Source organism: Sphaerodactylus townsendi, linkage group LG03 (genome assembly GCF_021028975.2).
Source record: "Sphaerodactylus townsendi isolate TG3544 linkage group LG03, MPM_Stown_v2.3, whole genome shotgun sequence".
NCBI classification, from domain to species: domain Eukaryota; kingdom Metazoa; phylum Chordata; class Lepidosauria; order Squamata; family Sphaerodactylidae; genus Sphaerodactylus; species Sphaerodactylus townsendi.
The window spans coordinates 1,524,367-1,543,403 of NC_059427.1; the positions used below are offsets into that span (position 1 = coordinate 1,524,367).

Below are 19,037 nucleotides of genomic sequence, written 5' to 3' on the forward strand. Positions count from 1 at the left end.
GATGTAGCGATGGCCCCAGGCACTCAGGGATTGGACAGAATCCATGGAGGAGAGGCCTATCAGTGGCTAGCAGCCATAGAGACTAAAGGGAACCTCCACATTCAGTCAACCTCTGAATCCAAGTGCCAGGAGGCAACATCAAGGGAAGGCCTCAGGCTCTCTGCCCTGTCGATGCCCCTCCAGAGGATCTGGTCAGCCACCATATGAGATGGGATGCTGGACGGGATGGACCCTCACTGGTCTGATCCAGCAGGGTTCCTGGGGGGGGGGGAGTCTTGGGGGGTGGGGCAGTTCATAGCACGGGAAACCCATAGAAATCAAAACCCCTTCAAGGGCTTTGACTGTGTCTCTCCCTCTCTTTCTCTGCAGCATCTCTCAATGCACCTGAGGCAGGTAAGGCTCTCTGTGCATCACCTCCAATAATGTTACTTGGTTTTAATCCTGCCTGGAGAGTAGAAACAGCCCAAGGTTGAAGCTGGTTGTACGAAGCCAGTTAGATTTGGCACCGATTTGAGAGTGTTCAAGAAACGTCAGACAATGTATCTGCCATCCTCCCAATGGCCCTGTGAGGTAGGCCAGTGGTGTTATCACCTGCACTGTAGAAGGAAGACACAGGTGCGAGTCACCCCTGAGGCCTGATGGATCTCTTTTGTCCTCCCCACCCCCAGCATGAGGCTGTGTGTAACTCATGCACCTTCCCACATAACCTGCCTGACTCTCCTTCTTCGGAGGTTTTTAAACAGAGGTTGGAGGGGCATATGTCAAGGGTGCTTTGATTGGGGGATGGTTCTTGGGGGTCTCTTCCAAGTCTGGGATTCTGTGAAACTCTGAGCAAGTTATGGGGGGAGATCTCTGCCAGGGTAAGAGCCAGTGTGGTGGTCAGAGTGTCAGACTAGGGTCTAACAGATCCAAGTTCAAATCCTCACTCTTCCACCGAAGCTCGCTGGGTGACCTTGGGTCAGTCACACACCCTGAGTTAAACCCACCTTGCAGGGTTGTTATGAGGATAAAACTGAGGATGAGGGAAGGATGTTAAGCAGCATTAAGTCTCCATTGGGGAGAAAGGTGGGGTATAAATGAGATAAATAAAAATAAATCAAATCAATCAGTTCTTTCCCGGAGTACAACTGGGCCTTTACCCCTGCATAGATCAGGGGCAGCTAATAGAACATCTTTCCCTCTGTTTCCTGACAGAGCTCATCGGTTAGGCCTGACGGCTCCAGCTCTGACATCTGAGAAATCATTTTTTCTTCAGCAAACAATATTTTCACACAGTTCTACTGATCTCCCTCCCCTGGACACAAACAGACACACAGGAACCGTCAGGCCGTACTTTGACTGAATGATGCTGAAATTGTTGGGACTGCTAGAAAACTCACGATTTGGTGAGAACTGCTAACAATTGCTCCTTCAAAAAGTCTTCAAAAATGGCATTTTTTACACTTGGTTGATAACTTTAACTGGATAAACTGTTTCTCTTTGAGATTTTGTCTAATTAAAAAATACTTTTTATAAAGTTGTCTGTGTGAGTTTCAGTTGAGTTATCTGTGTGAGTTTCAGCTGAGTTGTCTGTGTGAGTTGTCTGTGTGAGTTTCAGCTGAGCCTCTCAGCTTAGATTTTATCACACCCGCTCCTCTGAGGAGCTGCACGCAGATTACAGAGTTGTCATTCCTCACCCTATTTTCTCCCAAAAGCAGTCATATAGGGTGGACCTCACCTGAATGGTCCAGGAGACCACCAAGGAAGACTAGGGAGTCAGGCTATGGCAAACCACCCTTGAAAGGCTCTGTCCTTGAAATATCTATAAGGTTGCCACAGGTCAGCTCTGACTTGGGGCACTTTACACACAGCAGAGTGAAGGGCCCCAGTGAAGTACATCCTGGCGAAGGGGAGATTAAAACTTAGGTTTCCCAGGCCCAGAGTACCAGAGCAGTGTACTCTTGTTTTAACAGAGGGAAAGGGTAGAGAACAGAGGGAACAGGGCATCTGGGGGTGGGTGTTGGCCAAGCATTTCCTGGGCAGTCAGGGATTCTGTGATGTATAATTTGACAGAGAAGTAACTCCTTGAAAGGGCTCCATATCTAGTGCGTAATTATTGGCTGCAAAATGGAGAAAAATAGATGCTTGGAGCCATTTGTTTGTTCCTGTATTTATTCGGTTTATAACCTGCTTCTTGTCTACATTTAAGAAGTCTCACAGTGGCGTTACAATCGCCTTCCCTTCCTCTCCCCACTACAAACACCTTGCGAGGCAGGTGGGGCCGAGAGAGTTCTGAGAGAACTGGGACTGTCCCAAAGTCAGTCTCCAACTAAAAGTTGGAAGGGGAGGGGAACGAGGTCTCATTTGCAGGTCTCAGGGCTGCACAGACATTTGGCCAGATCTCGACAGGCTGGCCAGACATTCCTCCCCTTAGCTTCAAAGACACTCAGGGCCATGAGACTTTTTCAATAAAGTATAAAAGTTCAAGACAAACATTCTTATACATAAAAACTGTTTAAAACACAACTCCTCAATCTAGACAGCGGTCTACATCTTACATTCTGTCGGCTCCTATCTTCTCTTAAGCATTTATCTTAAACCCTTACATTTAAAACATTTCTACTTTGTCCTTATAAAGCTTTACTTCCACAAAAACATAGGGTACTGAATAACAATTTTCTCAGCATGCTACCTCTGCTATATCAGCCTCACTTGCTGAGCAGAAAGAAGGGGGCTATAATAAAGGAGAAACTGAGTGCTTCAGAAATCCCCCCCCCCCAGCCTCGACACCCATTTTCCTTAATTGAATACAATCCCCTAAAAACAATTTTTCTGCAAGAAGCAGTTGCTGGAACTTTTGCCTAGAGACTGATGACGCTGCCCCAGAGTGAATTCTCATTGGTGCTTGTTGGGGCCAAGCCCCCGTCCTCACCCCAGGACTCAAAGAGCAAAAGCCGTTTCCCTCCCCAGCAGTGATCAGAAGACAAAGTTTCCATTGAGGGCTGCAGGTGGGTTTTCTGTGGGGCAGCCATGGGGTCCGGCCTGATCCTGCCAGAGATTCCATTGGTGCTGATGGGGGAGGCCCCCAAGGAGGGTCCAGAGCTGCTCTGCAGAAGCAAACAACCGCAAACCACCTCTGACGTCTCTCTCCCTAAAATCCATAAGTTGTGACTGGGCACCATATTCCACCACCAGAGCACATGGGGGGTGAAAACTGTCCCCTAGGTGGCAGTGCAGGATTACTTTTGAAACAGCTGCCTCACAAAATCTTCCTTTTTACTGGTTCTGGTGGGTTTTCCAGGCTGTGTGGCCGAGGTCTGGTGGATCTTGTTCCTAACATTCCACCTGCATCTGTGGCTGGCATCTTCAGAGGTGTATCACAGAGGGAAGTCTGTTGCACACTGTGTCCAGGGAGAAGGGATATGCTGCCACAGGAGGTGGTGATGGCCACTAACCTGGATAGCTTTAAAAGGGGCTTGGATAGATTTATGCAGGAGGAGAAGTCGAGTTATGGCTACCAATCTTGATCCTCCTTGATCTGAGATTGCAAATGCCTTAGCAGACCAGGTGCTCGGGAGCAACAGCCGCAGAAGGCCATTGCTTTCACCTCCTGCACGTGAGCTCCCAAAGGCACCTGGTTGGCCACTGCGAGTAGCAGAGAGCTGGACTAGATGGACTCTGGTCTGATCCAGCTGGCTTGTTCTTATGTTCTTATGTTCTTAAGGGAATGTTTGGGGTATATATGTCCACGTCCCGGGTGAGGCTATCAGTCCAGGGAGTGATTCACATTTCCATGCCCTGCAGCAGCAGCAGTATTGGTATAACTTTATGCCATTTGCCTACTTTCTGCTCGCTTTGCTTTAACTGTAAAAGGGTCAATAAAGGTCGGAAGCCTGTCACTGTCTCTGTGTCCCCCAATTTAATCAGCCCCGCCTACCTCACAGGGTGTTTGGGGGGGGGGGAAGGGAAAGGAGATTTTCAAATCCACCACCTACAAACGGCTCCCACTATCCCTCTACAAACTACAAAGCATTTCCTTCAAAGCACTGTGAGCCTGGGAACAGTTCACACCTTCCTTTGACAGTACCTGTGTCCCGGATGCCCTGGGGCACCGAGGGGAAGACACCAGACTGACAGGCTCGGTCCTGACATTGAGTCTCCTTACAGGAGAGAAAGGGGGGGGGGGATCCAACTTTTCATCTTTTTCTTCTGAGATGTTGTGAGCTAAGATTGTGCACCTGCAGTGATGAAGGGAGAGGGAACTGTGCCCGGAGCATGAACTGCCCGCATGCCCACGCCACGAAATGCCCCAGAACGCCCCCAACAACCCCCACCCTGCCTCCGATATGTGCATTTAATGGCAGCACCAGGGGGAAAGTTTTCCAGATGTCCCCATTGCAGCTACGCCTCTGTGCACCTGTGAAAGACTTGGTGGAGGAGGGTTGAAGGACTGCAACCCCCTCCCCTCCCCACGCGCGTGTAACCCCCATGCCCAGAATGGGTTGAACCAGTAAGGGGGTGGAGACTCAGAGCAGCAGAAAGGCTGCAGAGCTCTTTGGAGGAGGCAAGGCTACCAGACTCGGACCTTGATTTCTATAAGCCCTTGACACCTTGTTAAGGTAATTGCAATATTATTGGGAACTACTGGGAAGGTAGTTGTTTATTTTTGCTATGTTGTAAATGTTGGAGTTTATTGTTTCAGGGCTTCTTTTTGTGGTTGTAATGGGTGAGAGTTCTCCTGGAAACCTTCATCATGTTGCATCCTGTTCATCAAGCCCTTGGAGTCTTCAGGAGCCAGCCAACTTGCAAAGAAGAATTGGACTTGGCAGTATCAGTAGACTGTAACTAGAAGGACTTGAAATGCAACCTGAACAGGACCTTGAATTGTAATGTTAAATGTTGATGTTATATGTTATTTGTAAAGAGAAGTAAACTGTTTTGTTTAAATTTGGTTCTTTGCAACTCCTTCCAAGTACTGCCCCACAGAACCCACAAGCTGAGGTTACATGCGCACTTCCCAGGGGACGGGGCATGCAATGGAGCAATACCAGAGGAGAAATCATTATGTAGCCCCGTTTTTGAATTGTTTGTGAGGTCAGGTGGTGCTGTTTTTATGGCTTAGTTTTCTAATGGTATGGAGAACCAGCATGGTGTCATGGTTAGAGTTGGAGGGATCTGGGAGAGGTGTAGGATCTGGAGACCAAGATTTGACTTTCCACCAAGCCATGAAGGACTGGGCCAAGCAGCCTACACTGCAAGGGTGGTTTTTAAAATTTTTGTTCCAGGAGGGCTCGAGACTTCATCCCCGAATCTCTGGCTGACCGAGCAGAAGAGGGGCTGGTGGCAGAACTGTCACCTCAACAGAGTTCACAATTTGTTGGGAAAACATTTAGAAGGGAATAATAACTGTGACTGAGTATCAGCTGGACATTATATGCCTCTAGAGACATCCTTTGTATAGCTTAACCATACTAGCTCTTTCTTTGTGTTTATAACCGTAACTAAGCTAAGTTGTATTCTAGGTGCTTATTGTTTCGCATGTTTAACTGGGTTTATGGTGATGTTGTATTATGATTTTTTAAATATATATATATATATAAACAAAAATCCTCCTTTTCAGCTTTTCGTTTATTAAATATATCTGAAGGGTCCCCAGCCTTTTCGGGGCATGGGGGGCCTTTTTTGGAGGTCAAAAAAATCCCACGACCTCCCCCAACATTGGTCCTATCCTTTGACTGAGAAACTGCACAATGGCAAAAGGCTACCAGTCACCCGCCCCCCACCCTCCCAGCGCGTCTATCCTTGCTCGGGAGTGAAAGGGTTAAAGGGAGCGCGCTCCCCCTTCCTAGAGAGGCAGGAAGTGGGGGGGCTCTGTTTTTCCCACGTGGACCGTCGGAGGCCCCAAGTGGGATCTGGTGAGTGGAAAGTGCATTGGGGAAAGGGGAGGGGGGGGGGTTCCTATGCAACATTCAATATCCAAGTGGGATCTGGTGAGTGGAAAGTGCATTGGGGAAAGGGGGGGGGGGGTTCCTATGCAACAATCTAATATCACCCCCGCAAAAAAAAAATCAGGGGGACCGCCTCCCTGCTAAACAGGCAGGAAGCCCCCCACCAGCATAGACCTGGGGGGAAATTCAAGAGCCTCCCCTGCTATTGCGGGGGGGGGGGAGATGAAGGAAAGACAAAGAGGGGGAGGAGAGGGAGGGATGCTTTATGCTCTTGTGGGGGGGGGGGCGTGTAAATAGCTGACGCTGCTTTCGCTGCTCCGGTTTTGGGGAGGGGGCGTCGAGACTGATTCGGATCCGCCGCCTCCTTTCTCTGCCGTTCCTGATTCTCCAAATGGGAGGGGGCGAAGCAGCCCCGCCCCCACGCCATTCGACTCGCCCCCCTGCAACCAGGAGACCGGGGGGGGGGGTTGTGCTGGGGGAGCTCCCTCCACCTCTACCTCCCACCCAGCTTTGCATTGATGAGAATGGAGGAATAAAGGGGGGGGGGGGCTGCTGCTTCCCAGATCTAGACCACCCCAATCACACTTTGCAAAAGTTTCCAATATTCTGTCCCGTCTTTTCTGCTAGGCTGCCGGACCCTGCGGGCCCCCCTGGAACTGAGAGGCAGAAGACCCCCCCCCCTCACCGTGGGGTCCTGTTTGGCACCACTTAGCCCAGGAAATGGGGTTCGGCTGTGGCCCCACCATCTGGCACCTTGCAGGGGCGCGCCTCCTGAGCCCAGGAATGGAAGCACTGGGGTAACTGAATGTTTTTATTTGGGGGGCGCTGCGGAGCTGTTTTAAACACGGGTTTGGGGGTTGCGCTGAAGAGTCTGGAAAGGCAAGTTAAAATTGGTTTAGATAAAAGAGCAATTGAGGGACCAGGAGCTACAAATAAGAAAACGGGAACCAATTTCTGCCTTGTGGGATGGAGACCCAGCTGGGGCCATATCCTGTGTGACACCCCCCCCCCCAGACAAAGGGCTCCAGCTGCATGGTTCAGTGACCCCCGTATGGCTGCTTGTGGGCTTCCTGGCACCTGTTTGCCTGTTTCCCCAAAGCATCTCCAACAGCACAGAGCTCCCCCCGTCCCTGGCTTCCTTCTGCTTCTCTGGACCAGCAGGTGGATCTGAGGAACCCGGGACACGTCACTCGGACTCCACAGGGCAAGTCCGGTTCGAAACAGCTGCCTCCATCTTAGGAGGATGTGTGGCTTGTGATGTTATTTGTCAAAGGCTTTCACCGCTGGAATCCACTGGCTGTTGTGGGTTTTCCAGGCTGTGTGGCCGTGTTCTGGTGGGTTTATCTCCTAACATTTTGCTGGCATCTGTGACTGACATCCTCAAAGGCATGTCACGATAGGGTGTGAAGATGCCAGCCAGAGATGCAGGTGAAACTTTAGAAGCTAAAAACCACCAAACCACAGCCTCACAGCACAGAAAACCCACAACAGCCACTTGGCTGGTAACTTCTTAATATGTTTTGGTTGGCTCTCTAGGCAGCCATTTTGTGCCCCCTTCTGGGAGCCATTTTGGGGTGGAGCCCCCTTCCTCCTGGCAAAATTCAAAGGAGCCCACAGGCTAGATGAGACAGGAGATCCCTGATCTAGTTTGCTTTTGGCTTGTGGCATATCAGGCTTACCTACAAAAACAAACCTGGGTTGTTGGCTGGAAACGTCCAGTTTTCTGCTTGAAACTGACTGCCTCCCTCTGTTGCTGGGTTCGATTCTAGGGGCCGGCTGTTTGTGTACAAAGCCCCGAGCAGCCTCTTACCTGCCAAGCCCTTCCCTCTGCGCATGCTCCAGCACAGCAGTTTAGCGCATCAGTTCAGAGCATCTTGTGGGCGCCAACCTGCAAATGGCCAAGATTGTGCGTACCCCTGCCTTCTCCATTGTGGCCTCCGCATTATGGAACGGCCTGGCTGAGGAGCAGGAACGCTGGGAAACCAAAAAGGTTGAGAAGTCTGTTAGACGTCGGTTAAAATGTGTTAAATATAAATTTTATTGAACTGTGCTTGATCCTGCTCAACAGACAACTATGCCTAAAAATGTCAATAGAAAAGATACATCAGTATCTAGAAACATTATAAAGACATCACTTCGCAGGCCTGCTCTGGACTGAAATGAAATCGGCTATATGTGGCCAAATGTATATCAAAGAGGCAGCCGATTTCATGCCTTCTGTCCAGGCAGGTCTGCAAGTTGGTGACTTTTTGAAAAGCTGCTTGGTGAATGTGAACTCTGTAGGATTCGCAGTATAAACCTTTGGTATTTAGGGGAATACTATTATTGACTTACATTTTACATGCTAGGCTGTAAATACGATCTTTTCTGTGAATATTAGTTCTGTGTGTGTATAGATTGTTTATTTACCACCAAAGAAGATCCAGTGGGATCGAAATATGTCAGATCTTTTGGGGATATATTGTGAATTATTTTGTGTATGACCCTAGCAATTGGGGCTTTGTGATCATTTGTGGTAAAAGTTGTGATACTCTGTGTGTGTGTAGATATTGATGTATTTCTATTGAGATTTTTATGTATCGTTTTCTGTTAACAAGAGTCAAGCACAGTGCAATAAAACATATGTTTAATATATTTTATCAGACATCTGTCAGACTTCTCAACCTTTTTTGGGTTCCTAATTTGTTTTTCAGGTTGGGTCTGGGTTTTCCCCCCCTTTCCCTTCTTTCTTTGGCTGCTAAGAGGTCAGGAACACTCCCATAGCTTGCATAGTTTTGCAGGAAATGTAAAGCAGAATGGTTTTGTTAGGCCCCTGGTCCTTTAGTTAATACATGGATTTTGGGTATGTTGATTAGAAGTGTTTATTGGAAGATAGTGCTGTACCTTATGATTAAGTGCTGTACCTTATGATTCTTGACAAATGTATTTTCTTTTATGTACACTGAGAGCATATGCACCGGAGACAAATTCCTTGTGTGTCCAATCACACTTGGCCAATAAAGATTCTATTCTATTCTATTCTATTCTAGTAAGGTATTTAATGTATTGTCGAAGGCTTTCATGGCCGGAATCACTGGGGTGCTGTGTGGTTTCCGGGCTGTATGGCTGCTAGAACACGGCCATACAGCCCTGAAACCACAGAGCACCCCAGTAAGGTATTTAGTTTGCGAAAGCAAGGTCTGTTTGATCTGGCTTTCTTTAGGATATGTGTTTCTTAGAATTTCCCCCTTCTTTTTTTCCAAAGAGAGTGTGAAAAGAGTTGTTTGGTGCCCCAAGGCCGCCAAGAAACAGATGCTCCTTGAAGGATCTTGTCAGGGCCAGTCAGCCTGGTTTTCTACATTGGTACCAGCAATAAAGATCAGAAGGAAGGAAGATCCATTACATAGACAGACAGGTCTCTTGGAACAATTACCCCAAAGTACCCTTTTGTCCTTCCAAGCACCTTCCTTATCAGCCCCATCAGTCGTAAAAGGAGTGTGTTGAGGGAAGCACCTCTCCAGGCGTCCCTGACACCTCTCCATGAAGTCCATGAGGACACTTTGAGAAAGTGAAAGGGACTGCAAACTGGGCTCCTGTCTATAGGGTGCATTATCTGTTTGCCAAATGGGCTCTTCTGCTGTTCCTGCATTATTTTTTGCTGATGTAAAATCCATTTTTCCGCCGTGTGTCTGTGTGTTGCATCACATCTAACGTTCTGTGCTTGTTTCAGGTTTCTGCAATCCTAGTCCTATTGCATTGCTTGAAAAGGGCAGCTTATTCTCTGCTCCCCGGGCTTTCTTCCACAGCGGGCAAGAAACAGGAGGATATAAAGGAACAGGCTGAGTATGTTGTCCTTTTCCCCCATTCTGCCCTCCCACCTGTGGGATCTTCCCTTTCCTCCTTTTAACTCATTTGGCTTTATGAACCAATGCCTTTCCACCCTCCCACCCTGCCGGGGATAGTTCTCCTTTTATCCAAGTTCCCTCTCTGTCCTGCTTGCTTTCAGTCTTTGAGAGGATTTGTCATTTGATTTGCTTGCTCTGACTAAGGTCCCAAAAGTATGTGTGATTTTTATATGCTGCCAAGTTCCTTGTGGCACAGGAATTCCCAGAACTCTGTATTTCCTCTTGCTTTTCTGTGCTGTTTTTTTAAAGTGTCAATAAAGATGGAAAGCTCATTACCGCCTTTATGTCCTCCCCCAGTCTGCCCCCACCTCAAATTCACTTGAGGCTTGGTGTAAAATTGTGCTGTTGAAAAAGATCTCTCACCCAGGGACTAAAGGCCTGCATGCCCACACATACGCATACACACACACACGCACATTTTTTCCAGGGAACAAGGGAAGCACTAAAACTGAAGAAATAATTTCTGGACATCAATTTTTGCTTCTTTATGAAATGGCAGGCCTTGGTGTGTTTGTTATTGTATTGTTTCTGTACCAGCTTACACTCCTTAGGAAGAACTTTCTGACTGTCAGGGCTGTTCGTCAGTGGAATTCACTGCCTCAGAGTGTAGTGGAGTCTCCTTTGGAGATTTTTTCAACAGAGGCTGGATGAACATATGTCAGGAGTGCTTTGATTGTGTGTTCCTGCACTTCAGGGGGTTGGATTTGATGGCCCTCTGGGACTCTTCCAACTCTGTGATTCTATGTTCCTTGGATCAGTGGTCTGTAAGGGCAGCCCAGGAAAAGGAGACTCTAGACACCTTGATGAAATTTAGGATCCCTTAAGAGAACTCCCCGTCCTCTCTGCTTTACTGTGTTCAAGTGATCATTGAGTTGAAAAATGATTCTTTCTTCTTTTAGGGTTTGGCGACCTTCAAAGACGTATCTGTGTGTTTCTCAGAGGAGTTTCTGCCTCCAGTCGATCCCAGGCAAAGAGGTCTGCATCCAGAAGTCATGGAAGAGATCTGCGAAGATCCGGCCTCTCTTGGTAGGGCTCCATCTTTGCTCTGTTTGACAGAAACTGAAAGGAGGAATTGCTGCTATTGCATCAGTCTGGTGGTGGGATGTCACAAAAGAGATATGTGGCTTGTCCTTTATCCTCTGACCCACCGTCTGTTGCTTTGGAGCATCAGATGTTCATGGACTACAATTCCCATCAGCCCCTGCTGTCTGTTTCCTGGTTGTCTTTTTTTACAAAAATGTATTGCTGATTGAAAATAAGGCAAATATTACAAGAAAGAAAGAAAAAACAAGCGAGATATAGCAAAAGCTAAAAAGAAAAACAAACATTATCAATATCAAACATAGTAACAATAGTGCTAAATGAAAAGAAAAAGAAGAAAGGTTAAGTAACTCTATTTTTACATTTTTTTTTAAAAAAAGTATACAGTTAATATAGAAGTTGTGTCTGGTTGTCTTAAAAAGGCCTTTTCCAAAGTCAGTTTTGGTTCCCGTGTAGAAGAAGTGGGAAATGCAGCTGTTGAGAAAGAGAGAGATGAGCTGGAAACACTTTCCTTCTGGAGTAGAAATCTTTCTCAAGCTAGCAGAATTTTCCCAAAGGTGTGAATCTGCCTAGTCCCTTTTAGATCAATATTGCTCACTCTGGCTCATTCCGCACATGCAGAATAATGCACTTTCAAACTGCTTTCAGTGCTCTTTGAAGCTGTGCGGAATGGCAAAATCCACTTGCAAACAGTTGTGAAAGTGGTTTGAAAACGCATTATTTTGCGTGTGCGGAAGGGGCCTCTGATTGGCAGGGTTGCTCCAAGACCTCAGAAGGAAGGAGATCCTTTGACTCTCAAATGCTGAACTAGCACACCTCCCACTTAGCTCTTTATTTCATTTGTTGTCTGTCTTTTCCTGGACTCTGAAAAGACTGCAGGAAAACCAGTGGGGAAGGAGAGAGGCTCCATTCGGCTGTGAAAGTCAGGCTGCAGTGATGGTTCATTTTGGCCCAAACAGAAGAAGAAGAGTTTGGATTTATACCTGGCCTTTCTCTCCTGCAAGGAGAATCATGTGCTGGAGCAGGGAAACACATCCAGTTCACCAGATAAGAGTCCACCACTGATGGTGAAGAGTGGGGAGTCAAACCCAGTTCTCCAGATCAGAGTTCATCTCTCTTAACCACTGCACCATGCTGCCTCACTAGGTGTTCTCGGGACGTGCATTTGCTAACCTGTGCCTGTGTGACTCTTCCCACTCCTTTGCTGCATCCCAGTTTTGCTCTATGATTGGTGAGTGTGAGGCAGAGACCTTCCTTCCTCCAAACTCACTGCTAAGAACTTCCAGCCTAGCCTTTAGTACCCAAATGGAAGGAATTTGTCCAAGATGGGACTGAAGGCCCCACCCTACATATGGGGGAACCTGCCAAAATTATAGAAAAAGAATTTTTGAAAAAATAGAATAAGTAAGCATAGATGGTAATAAAATAACATGGATCTGTATTTATAATCTTATAAATTTATAAAATAAGCTGTTAATAACTAATATATTGAATAAAAACAACCTTAATGATTAACCATTTAAAGACTAATTAGTTTTAATAACCTTAATGATTAACCATTTAAAGACTAATTAGTTTTAATTACATTCTCAGGTTTTAAACAAAAGCTAATATTCAGTTGCACAAAATAATATTACACTGTCAGCAAAACCTAACACCTGTGGACCCCATATTACATGCAAATATTCCAGATACTCACATTCAGCAGGAAACGCTCAAGAAGGAGAGGAAAGAAGCCCGGCGGAGAACCCTTTTGGGGTACGACTGGTTTCTCTTTAGTATTCCCTTCTGGTAGGGAAGAAGAAGTTTGGATTTATATCCCACCTTTCTCTCCTGTAAGGAGACTCAAGGTGACTTACAAGCTCCTTTCCCTTCCTCTCCCCACAACAGACACACATTGTCAGGTGGGGGAGGGGGGGACTGAGAGAGTCCTGAGAGAACTGTGACTAGCCCAAGGAAGTGTGATGGGACCAGAATGTGGTGACTGACTAACTTTTTTCTCTGTGGTGAAACCAAATACATGTGAACACATAAAGCAGCTTTATGCTGAGTTCATCAAGGCCCTGAACGGCCGACTACTCGGAGTTTCAGTGGCTCTCCGGGGTCTCAGGCGGATGTCCTTCTCATCATCTGCTGTCTGGTCCTTCTTTTAACTGGTGAGCTGGAGACTGAACCTGAGGCCTTCTGCAGCAGGGACGGAGCGAGGGGGAACTGTGCCCGGTGCACTCGTGTGCCCTGCTCGTGTGCCCTGCACCCCTCCAAAACCCCATCCGCCCCAGAACACCCCGCCATGCCCCAGAAGTGCCTCTGCAGGGGCGCATGACCAGTGCATCCCCCTGTCCCCTTGGCGCTACGCCTCTGTTCTGCAGGCCGAGTAGATGGCTCCTCCCCTTATGTCCTGAAGGTGGTCCCTGAGCAGTTGTACCATCAAAGCTTCACTAGCTCCTCCCATGGGGACGACTTTACCACCTGAAGAGGAGGGGGAGTGGAAATGGTTGCCTCCTGCTGGGGACTCTCATCCCCCGGTTCCTTCAGGACTTATAGGGCACAAGGCAGCAGTGAAAGGTATTTGGATAAAAGGAGAGGGAGGACGTATGCCTACAGTGCATCTATTCAGAACCATCCTTCTTGAGCATACAGACCTTAAACCACAAGGGAAGGTGGAGAAGTGATGTTTTAGAATCACAGAGTTGGAACAGACCATCAAGGCCATCCGGTCCAACCCCCTGCCGTGCCAGAAGACACAACCCCCGACAGATGGCCACCCAGCCTCTGTTTAAAAACCTCCAAAGTGGGAGACTTCGCCCCACTCCGAGGCAGTGTATTCCACTGTTGAACAGTCCTTACTGCAGGAAGTTCTTCTAACGTTCAAATGGCCTCTCTTTTCTCATAGTTTAAATCCATTACTCCGTATCCTAGTCCCTGGAGCGGCAGAACACAAGCTTAGAACATAAGTAAGATCATGCCGTTCTTTGATAGGAAGAGGGCTTCTGGCAACTTAAATCCCAGGGTGGGCATGGATTCTGAGCAGGGCATATTGCGGCAACCTCCTTGCAGATAGCTGGTCTCCTTGGTGGATATTGACAGAGCTCTTGGCTCTGTGAAGGCCACATCCTTCATATGGAACCCCTGCTTATTCTGGCCATCAGAATCTTGCCAAGAGAAGGTTCCAAGCGTGGTGCTGTGGTTAAGAGTGGCAGACTCTAATCTGGAGAACTGGATTTCATTCCCTGCTTGTCTTCATGAGTGGGGAATCAAGCCCAGTTCTCCAGGTTAGAGTCCACCTGCTCTTAATCACTATAAGACATCCCATGAATCCCATGTCTTTTAAAAAGTTCTGTGTCTTTCGTCTTGAGTTCTTTTAAATTGGTAATTTGTTTATTTTAATTTGCTTTTTAATTTTGTTAATTTGGACTGTTGATGATTTGTTTCCTTGTAGGCCGGTAGCTAAATTTTTAACTGCCTTGAGTTTGAGGGTATAAGTTGGGAGAGAGATTTTTGAATAAATAAATTCCAGGGTCTCGGGTGGAGCTTTTCCCTGGCTGTCCTAATTTCCATCCTGCAGATGCTAGAAATGCAGCCTTATTGCCAGATATCTAAATCTAATCATAAATTATTCTCTAATGAATGGGAATATCTGTAACTTCCACAGAGTGTGCTGAGTTTGTTCCCTGATCCAAGGCTCTGTTTCTCCTTCTTTGGTATCTCTCTTACTGTAGGTGATCAGCAGGAGAGTGAGAAAAACAGCATGGGAAGGAGACTGAAAGGAAAGCAAGAGAAGGAAAAGGAGGTCATTGCTTTGGAAGGTGGCAACTTACATGAAATTCCAGTCCAAGAAGAATGTCACAAAGGGAACCCTTCTGTTGACCCCGAAAAAACTCTTCTAGCCGGTGAACTCTTCTGTAGTAACTCAGACCTTAGCACATGTGATGGAGTAGATGATGAGGAAGACTCACGTAAATGCTCCATGACCAGAAAAGGTTTTGATGCAAATGCAGGCCAAACAATCCATACAGGGGAGAAACCATATAAATGCTCCGAATGTGGAAAGAGCTTCACCAAGAGAGAGCACCTCACTTCACATCGAAGAACCCACACGGGAGAGAAGCCGTACCAATGTTCAGAGTGTGGGAAGTGCTTCAGTCAGAGCATAAACCTGATTTCTCATCAAAGAATCCATACAGGGGAGAAACCCTATAAGTGCTCTGAGTGTGGGAAGAGCTTCACCCAGCGAGAGCACTTGGCTTCCCATCATAGAATTCATACTGGGGAGAAACCATATCAGTGCTCAGAGTGTGGAATCAGCTTCAGCCAGAGCACAAATCTCACTTCTCATCAGAGAATCCACACTGGAGAGAAACCGTATACATGCGCAGAGTGCGGACGGAGCTTCAGTCGGAGCACGGACCTTGCCATCCATCAAAGAATCCACACTGGGGATAAGCCATATTCGTGCACAGAGTGTAGGAAGAACTTTAGTCGGAGCTCAGACCTTGTTACCCATCTAAGAATCCACACAGGGGAGAAACCCTACAAATGTTCTGTGTGTGAGAAGAGCTTCAGTCAGAGATCAGCGCTTACTTTACATTACAGAACCCACACAGGAGAGAAACCATATGTATGCTCAGAATGTGGAAAAAGCTTCAGTCACAGCAATAGCTTTACTTCCCATCAAAGAATCCACACAGGAGAGAAACCTTATGTATGTACAGAGTGTGGAAAGAGCTTTAGTCAGAGCTCGGACCTTTCTATCCATCAGAGAATCCATACAGGGGAGAAGCCGTATACATGTTGGGATTGTGGAAAGACCTTTAGTCATCGCAACAGCCTTACTTCCCATAAAAGAATGCACACAGGGAAGAAACCATATACATGCTCAGAGTGTGATAAAACCTTCAGTCAGAGCTCAGACCTTGTTATCCATCAGAGAATGCACACAGGGGAGAAACCATTTACATGTCCCGAATGTGGAAAGAGATTTAGTCGGAGTTCAGACCTTGTTATCCATCAAAGGATCCACACAGGAGAGAAACCATATACATGTTCAGAGTGTGAAAAGAGGTTCTGCCGAAGTTCTGACCTTGTTATCCATCAAAGGATCCACACAGGAGAGAAGCCATATCAATGCTCAGAGTGTGGAAAGAGTTTTGCTAAGAGAGAGAACCTGACTTCCCATCAAAAAATCCACACAGGGGAGAAGCCGTACTCATGCATCGTGTGTGGAAAGACCTTCCGTCACAGCTCAGGGCTTACTTCACATCAAAGAATCCACACAGCATAGAAACAGGTCACATGCTTAGAAATATTTTAAATAAATACTTAAATAATGGTCACAGCAAAAGCCTTGATTCTCATCAAAGAATCCACACTGGCCCTGAATTATGAAAGACCTTTAGGTGGAGCTGAAATCCCTGGCCACATTGAATGATTTTCAGTGTGGTGAATCCCAGACATTTTTAAATGTTTAGCATGTGGAAAGGACATTGTCGTTCATGGTAGTTGTATAGGATGGTGAACCTGGGTTTAAACCCAGCGCCACTGAGCCAGGGCTACTCATCCTCCTGGCCCTCCTAGCTCCCAGGCCATTCCACCTACATAAGAATACATAAGAGCTAGCCTGCTGAATCAGACCAGAGTCCATCTAGTCCAGCACTCTGCTACTCGCAGTGGCCCACCAGATACCTTTGGGAGCTCACAGGCAGGAGGTGAAAGCAATGGCCTTCTGCTGCTGCTGCTCCTGAGCACCTGGTCTGCTAAGGCATTTGCAATCTCAGATCAAGGAGACAGCTACAAATAGGAGTAGCAACAGCTACAAATAGGAGTACAAGGCCAGGAAGTGGGCCAGGATGTCATGACCCAAGAAGAAGTCCCCCCTCCCCCAATAAAAGGCTTGTGCTGCTGTTCACCATTTGAGTTTTTATTGCAGGGGGTTGGACTTGATGGCCTTTGAGGTCTCTTCCAACTCCATGACTCTGTGATCAATTGTTGACTAGTTTTGTATATTGTTATTTATTGAATGCTTCAAATTGTGATGGCCTCTCTGAGTCCAGCCTTGGCTAGGGGGAACGGGATATAAATTTAATTAAAAAATAAATAAATCTGTTAGTAGGCCGTCATTTGCCTCTCCAGCATATGTTTATTTGGAAATGAGACAAAGAATGTCCAGATATCATATGTGTGTATGAAAGTTTCATTTAAATTTTGAATTTAATGGTGAAGACAAGACTTTGCGTTGAGTGAGACTTCAGTAACCTTTTGGGGGTCTAGATATAAATCCCAAAGGAACATGCCCCTTTACTATCTGCATGAAAGTCCTTTGTACCTTCCTGCCATGCTCATGTGTAAAAAAGTTTTGCTTATTTCTCCTTCCATGATTGTTGTTAATTAGAACAAACATGGGTATCTGTTTATTCACCGGTCTTTGTTTTCTTATTCTTCGTGTGCCTTGTTTCCTGATTGTCCCAGGTGGTCATCTTTCCCCATACTTGTCGTTAGGTCTCAGACCCTTAAGCCAACTAACGGACTCTGAAGTATTGATCAATAGCGTTTATTGAGCAGGCATCGAAGTAACACACTAGCAAAGCCAGTTCTGCTGAAACTCGCTTTCACAACCCCCTTTATCCCCAAAGCGAGCCCCCCTCCTGTTTCCCAAGAATTTGTGAAAAACAGCCTTTGAAGCTAAGGCGCCAGCAGATAGCAAGAGAAAGCCATCTAGCTTCCGCTGCCCCCCCCCCCCCCCCCCCCAACTCCAGATAATGAAAGCAACATTGTTCCTAAAGGACAAGGGTGCGGGGGAAGCCTAGTTGTCTACAAGCATGTGAAGCCATAATTTCCTATCATTTGTAGTGTTTTATTCCCACTATAATTTTGCTGGTTATACAAATAAAGCTCTTCATTTTTATTCTTTCTGCCTCTCCCTTTACTTGTATCCCAACTTTAATCCTTAAATCTTTGTCATATGTCCATTTCCAGACTGACTCGGCGTGGGGTGGGTAGATTGAGATGCAGCCCCTTCCCTGCATTGGCGAGTCATTGACATTTGCGAGGGGTGGGGAGAAAGCAGCAGTGGGCCTGGACGAATCCTCTTGGTGGGGAGGGGGAAGGGGGGCTGGATTTGGGGGTGTCTTAGGGACACCCCCCCGCCACAGCTGTTCTCAGGGGCAAGAGGCTGGCTGCAGAGGAGGCATCTGTGGGAGAGTGGGAGCATAGGTGTCCCCCCAAGGAGTGGAGGGAGTGGTGCGGCCCCCCAGTCCCGGGATCTTCTCTGGGGTATTCAGTGTTTTTGGAAATGAGGTGCATTTGGGGGGGGGAGTCTAAAGAGGACCTCCCTTTCATTCCCCGAGCAGAGAGCAAAGGGCTCGGAGGGGGAGGGGGGACACCAGACGAGGGTCTCCACTCCAGGGGAGGGAGATGATGCCTCTGGGGCAGAAATCCTCCCGTTGGGGTGCAGAGGAGGGGAATGAAATTTAGGGGCAGAATCCGCTAAGCAGAACCCATAAGAAGGGGGGAGGAGTGAACTGAGAGAAGAGCCCCCCCTCTCCCTCCCCAAGTTCACACACCCCCTTCCTGGGCCAGAAGGAGCCCCCAGAAAAAGAAGAGCCCGGGAATCGAACCCTGCAGCAGAGACCTGAATAGGAAAGGGAGCTCCTATCTGGGGAAGGGACTGATGGGTCATGGCTGGGGAGGGACAGGATATTTGGGCCCACCCCACTCCTCTGCCCCCTCTGCTTCTTGGCAGCCTGATCCCAGCAGGGCTTTCCTTCCCTCCACAACAGGATCCCAAACTATGTAACTGTCTCCTTTGCTCTTTGGGAGAAACGATGGGGGACAAACTCCCCCCCTCCCCCCCCCCAAATCCCCTTTCTCCTCCGTGGGGAAATCCTGGTCCTCTGAGTAGCAGACTGCTTTTCTACTCCCCTGGAGGAGGTGCGTGAAGGAGACAACAGTCCCTGACCTGGTTCATGCAAGCAGAGTACATCCTTTCTCCTTGCAGTGCTAGCTTTCCATGTGAGGGGAGTTTTCCATGATGCAAGTTGTCACGGTCAGGGCTGGACTCTCCCACCTGCCCCCTTGAGCCAGACAGTCCAATTTTGGCTCTTAAGCTGAGCCTGTGGACATGACACCTAAATAGTAAATCTGTAGTGATCCAATGGAAAAAAAATGCATGATTTTGGTACTCCATTTT

At 47.4% G+C, this 19,037-nt stretch overlaps 2 protein-coding genes and 1 long non-coding RNA gene across 4 annotated transcripts in view; 2 read left to right on the top strand and 1 right to left on the bottom strand.

Moving 5' to 3' along the window:
- LOC125429698 (zinc finger protein with KRAB and SCAN domains 7-like) overlaps positions 1-19,037 on the bottom strand; it is a 157,809-nt gene that overhangs the window by 122,827 nt on the left and 15,945 nt on the right. The gene's annotated exons all lie outside the window — the stretch shown is intronic.
- LOC125428933 lies at positions 310-1,514 on the top strand. Its single transcript, XR_007243902.1, has 2 exons — positions 310-393; positions 1,195-1,514. It is a non-coding gene; the product is annotated as an uncharacterized LOC125428933 (long non-coding RNA).
- Positions 5,843-17,753, top strand: LOC125428728 (zinc finger protein 883-like). Of its 2 annotated transcripts, XM_048489330.1 has the most exons (5): positions 5,843-5,894; positions 6,555-6,724; positions 9,637-9,749; positions 10,711-10,837; positions 14,572-17,753. In XM_048489330.1, the coding sequence occupies exons 4-5, from the start codon at positions 10,804-10,806 to the stop codon at positions 16,131-16,133; spliced, it is 1,596 nt and encodes a 531-aa protein (XP_048345287.1). In that variant the 5' UTR covers positions 5,843-5,894; positions 6,555-6,724; positions 9,637-9,749; positions 10,711-10,803; the 3' UTR covers positions 16,134-17,753. The 2 variants fall into 2 exon arrangements, with proteins under 2 accessions (XP_048345287.1, XP_048345286.1); XM_048489329.1 differs by lacking the exon at positions 5,843-5,894 and having other exon boundaries at positions 6,215-6,724.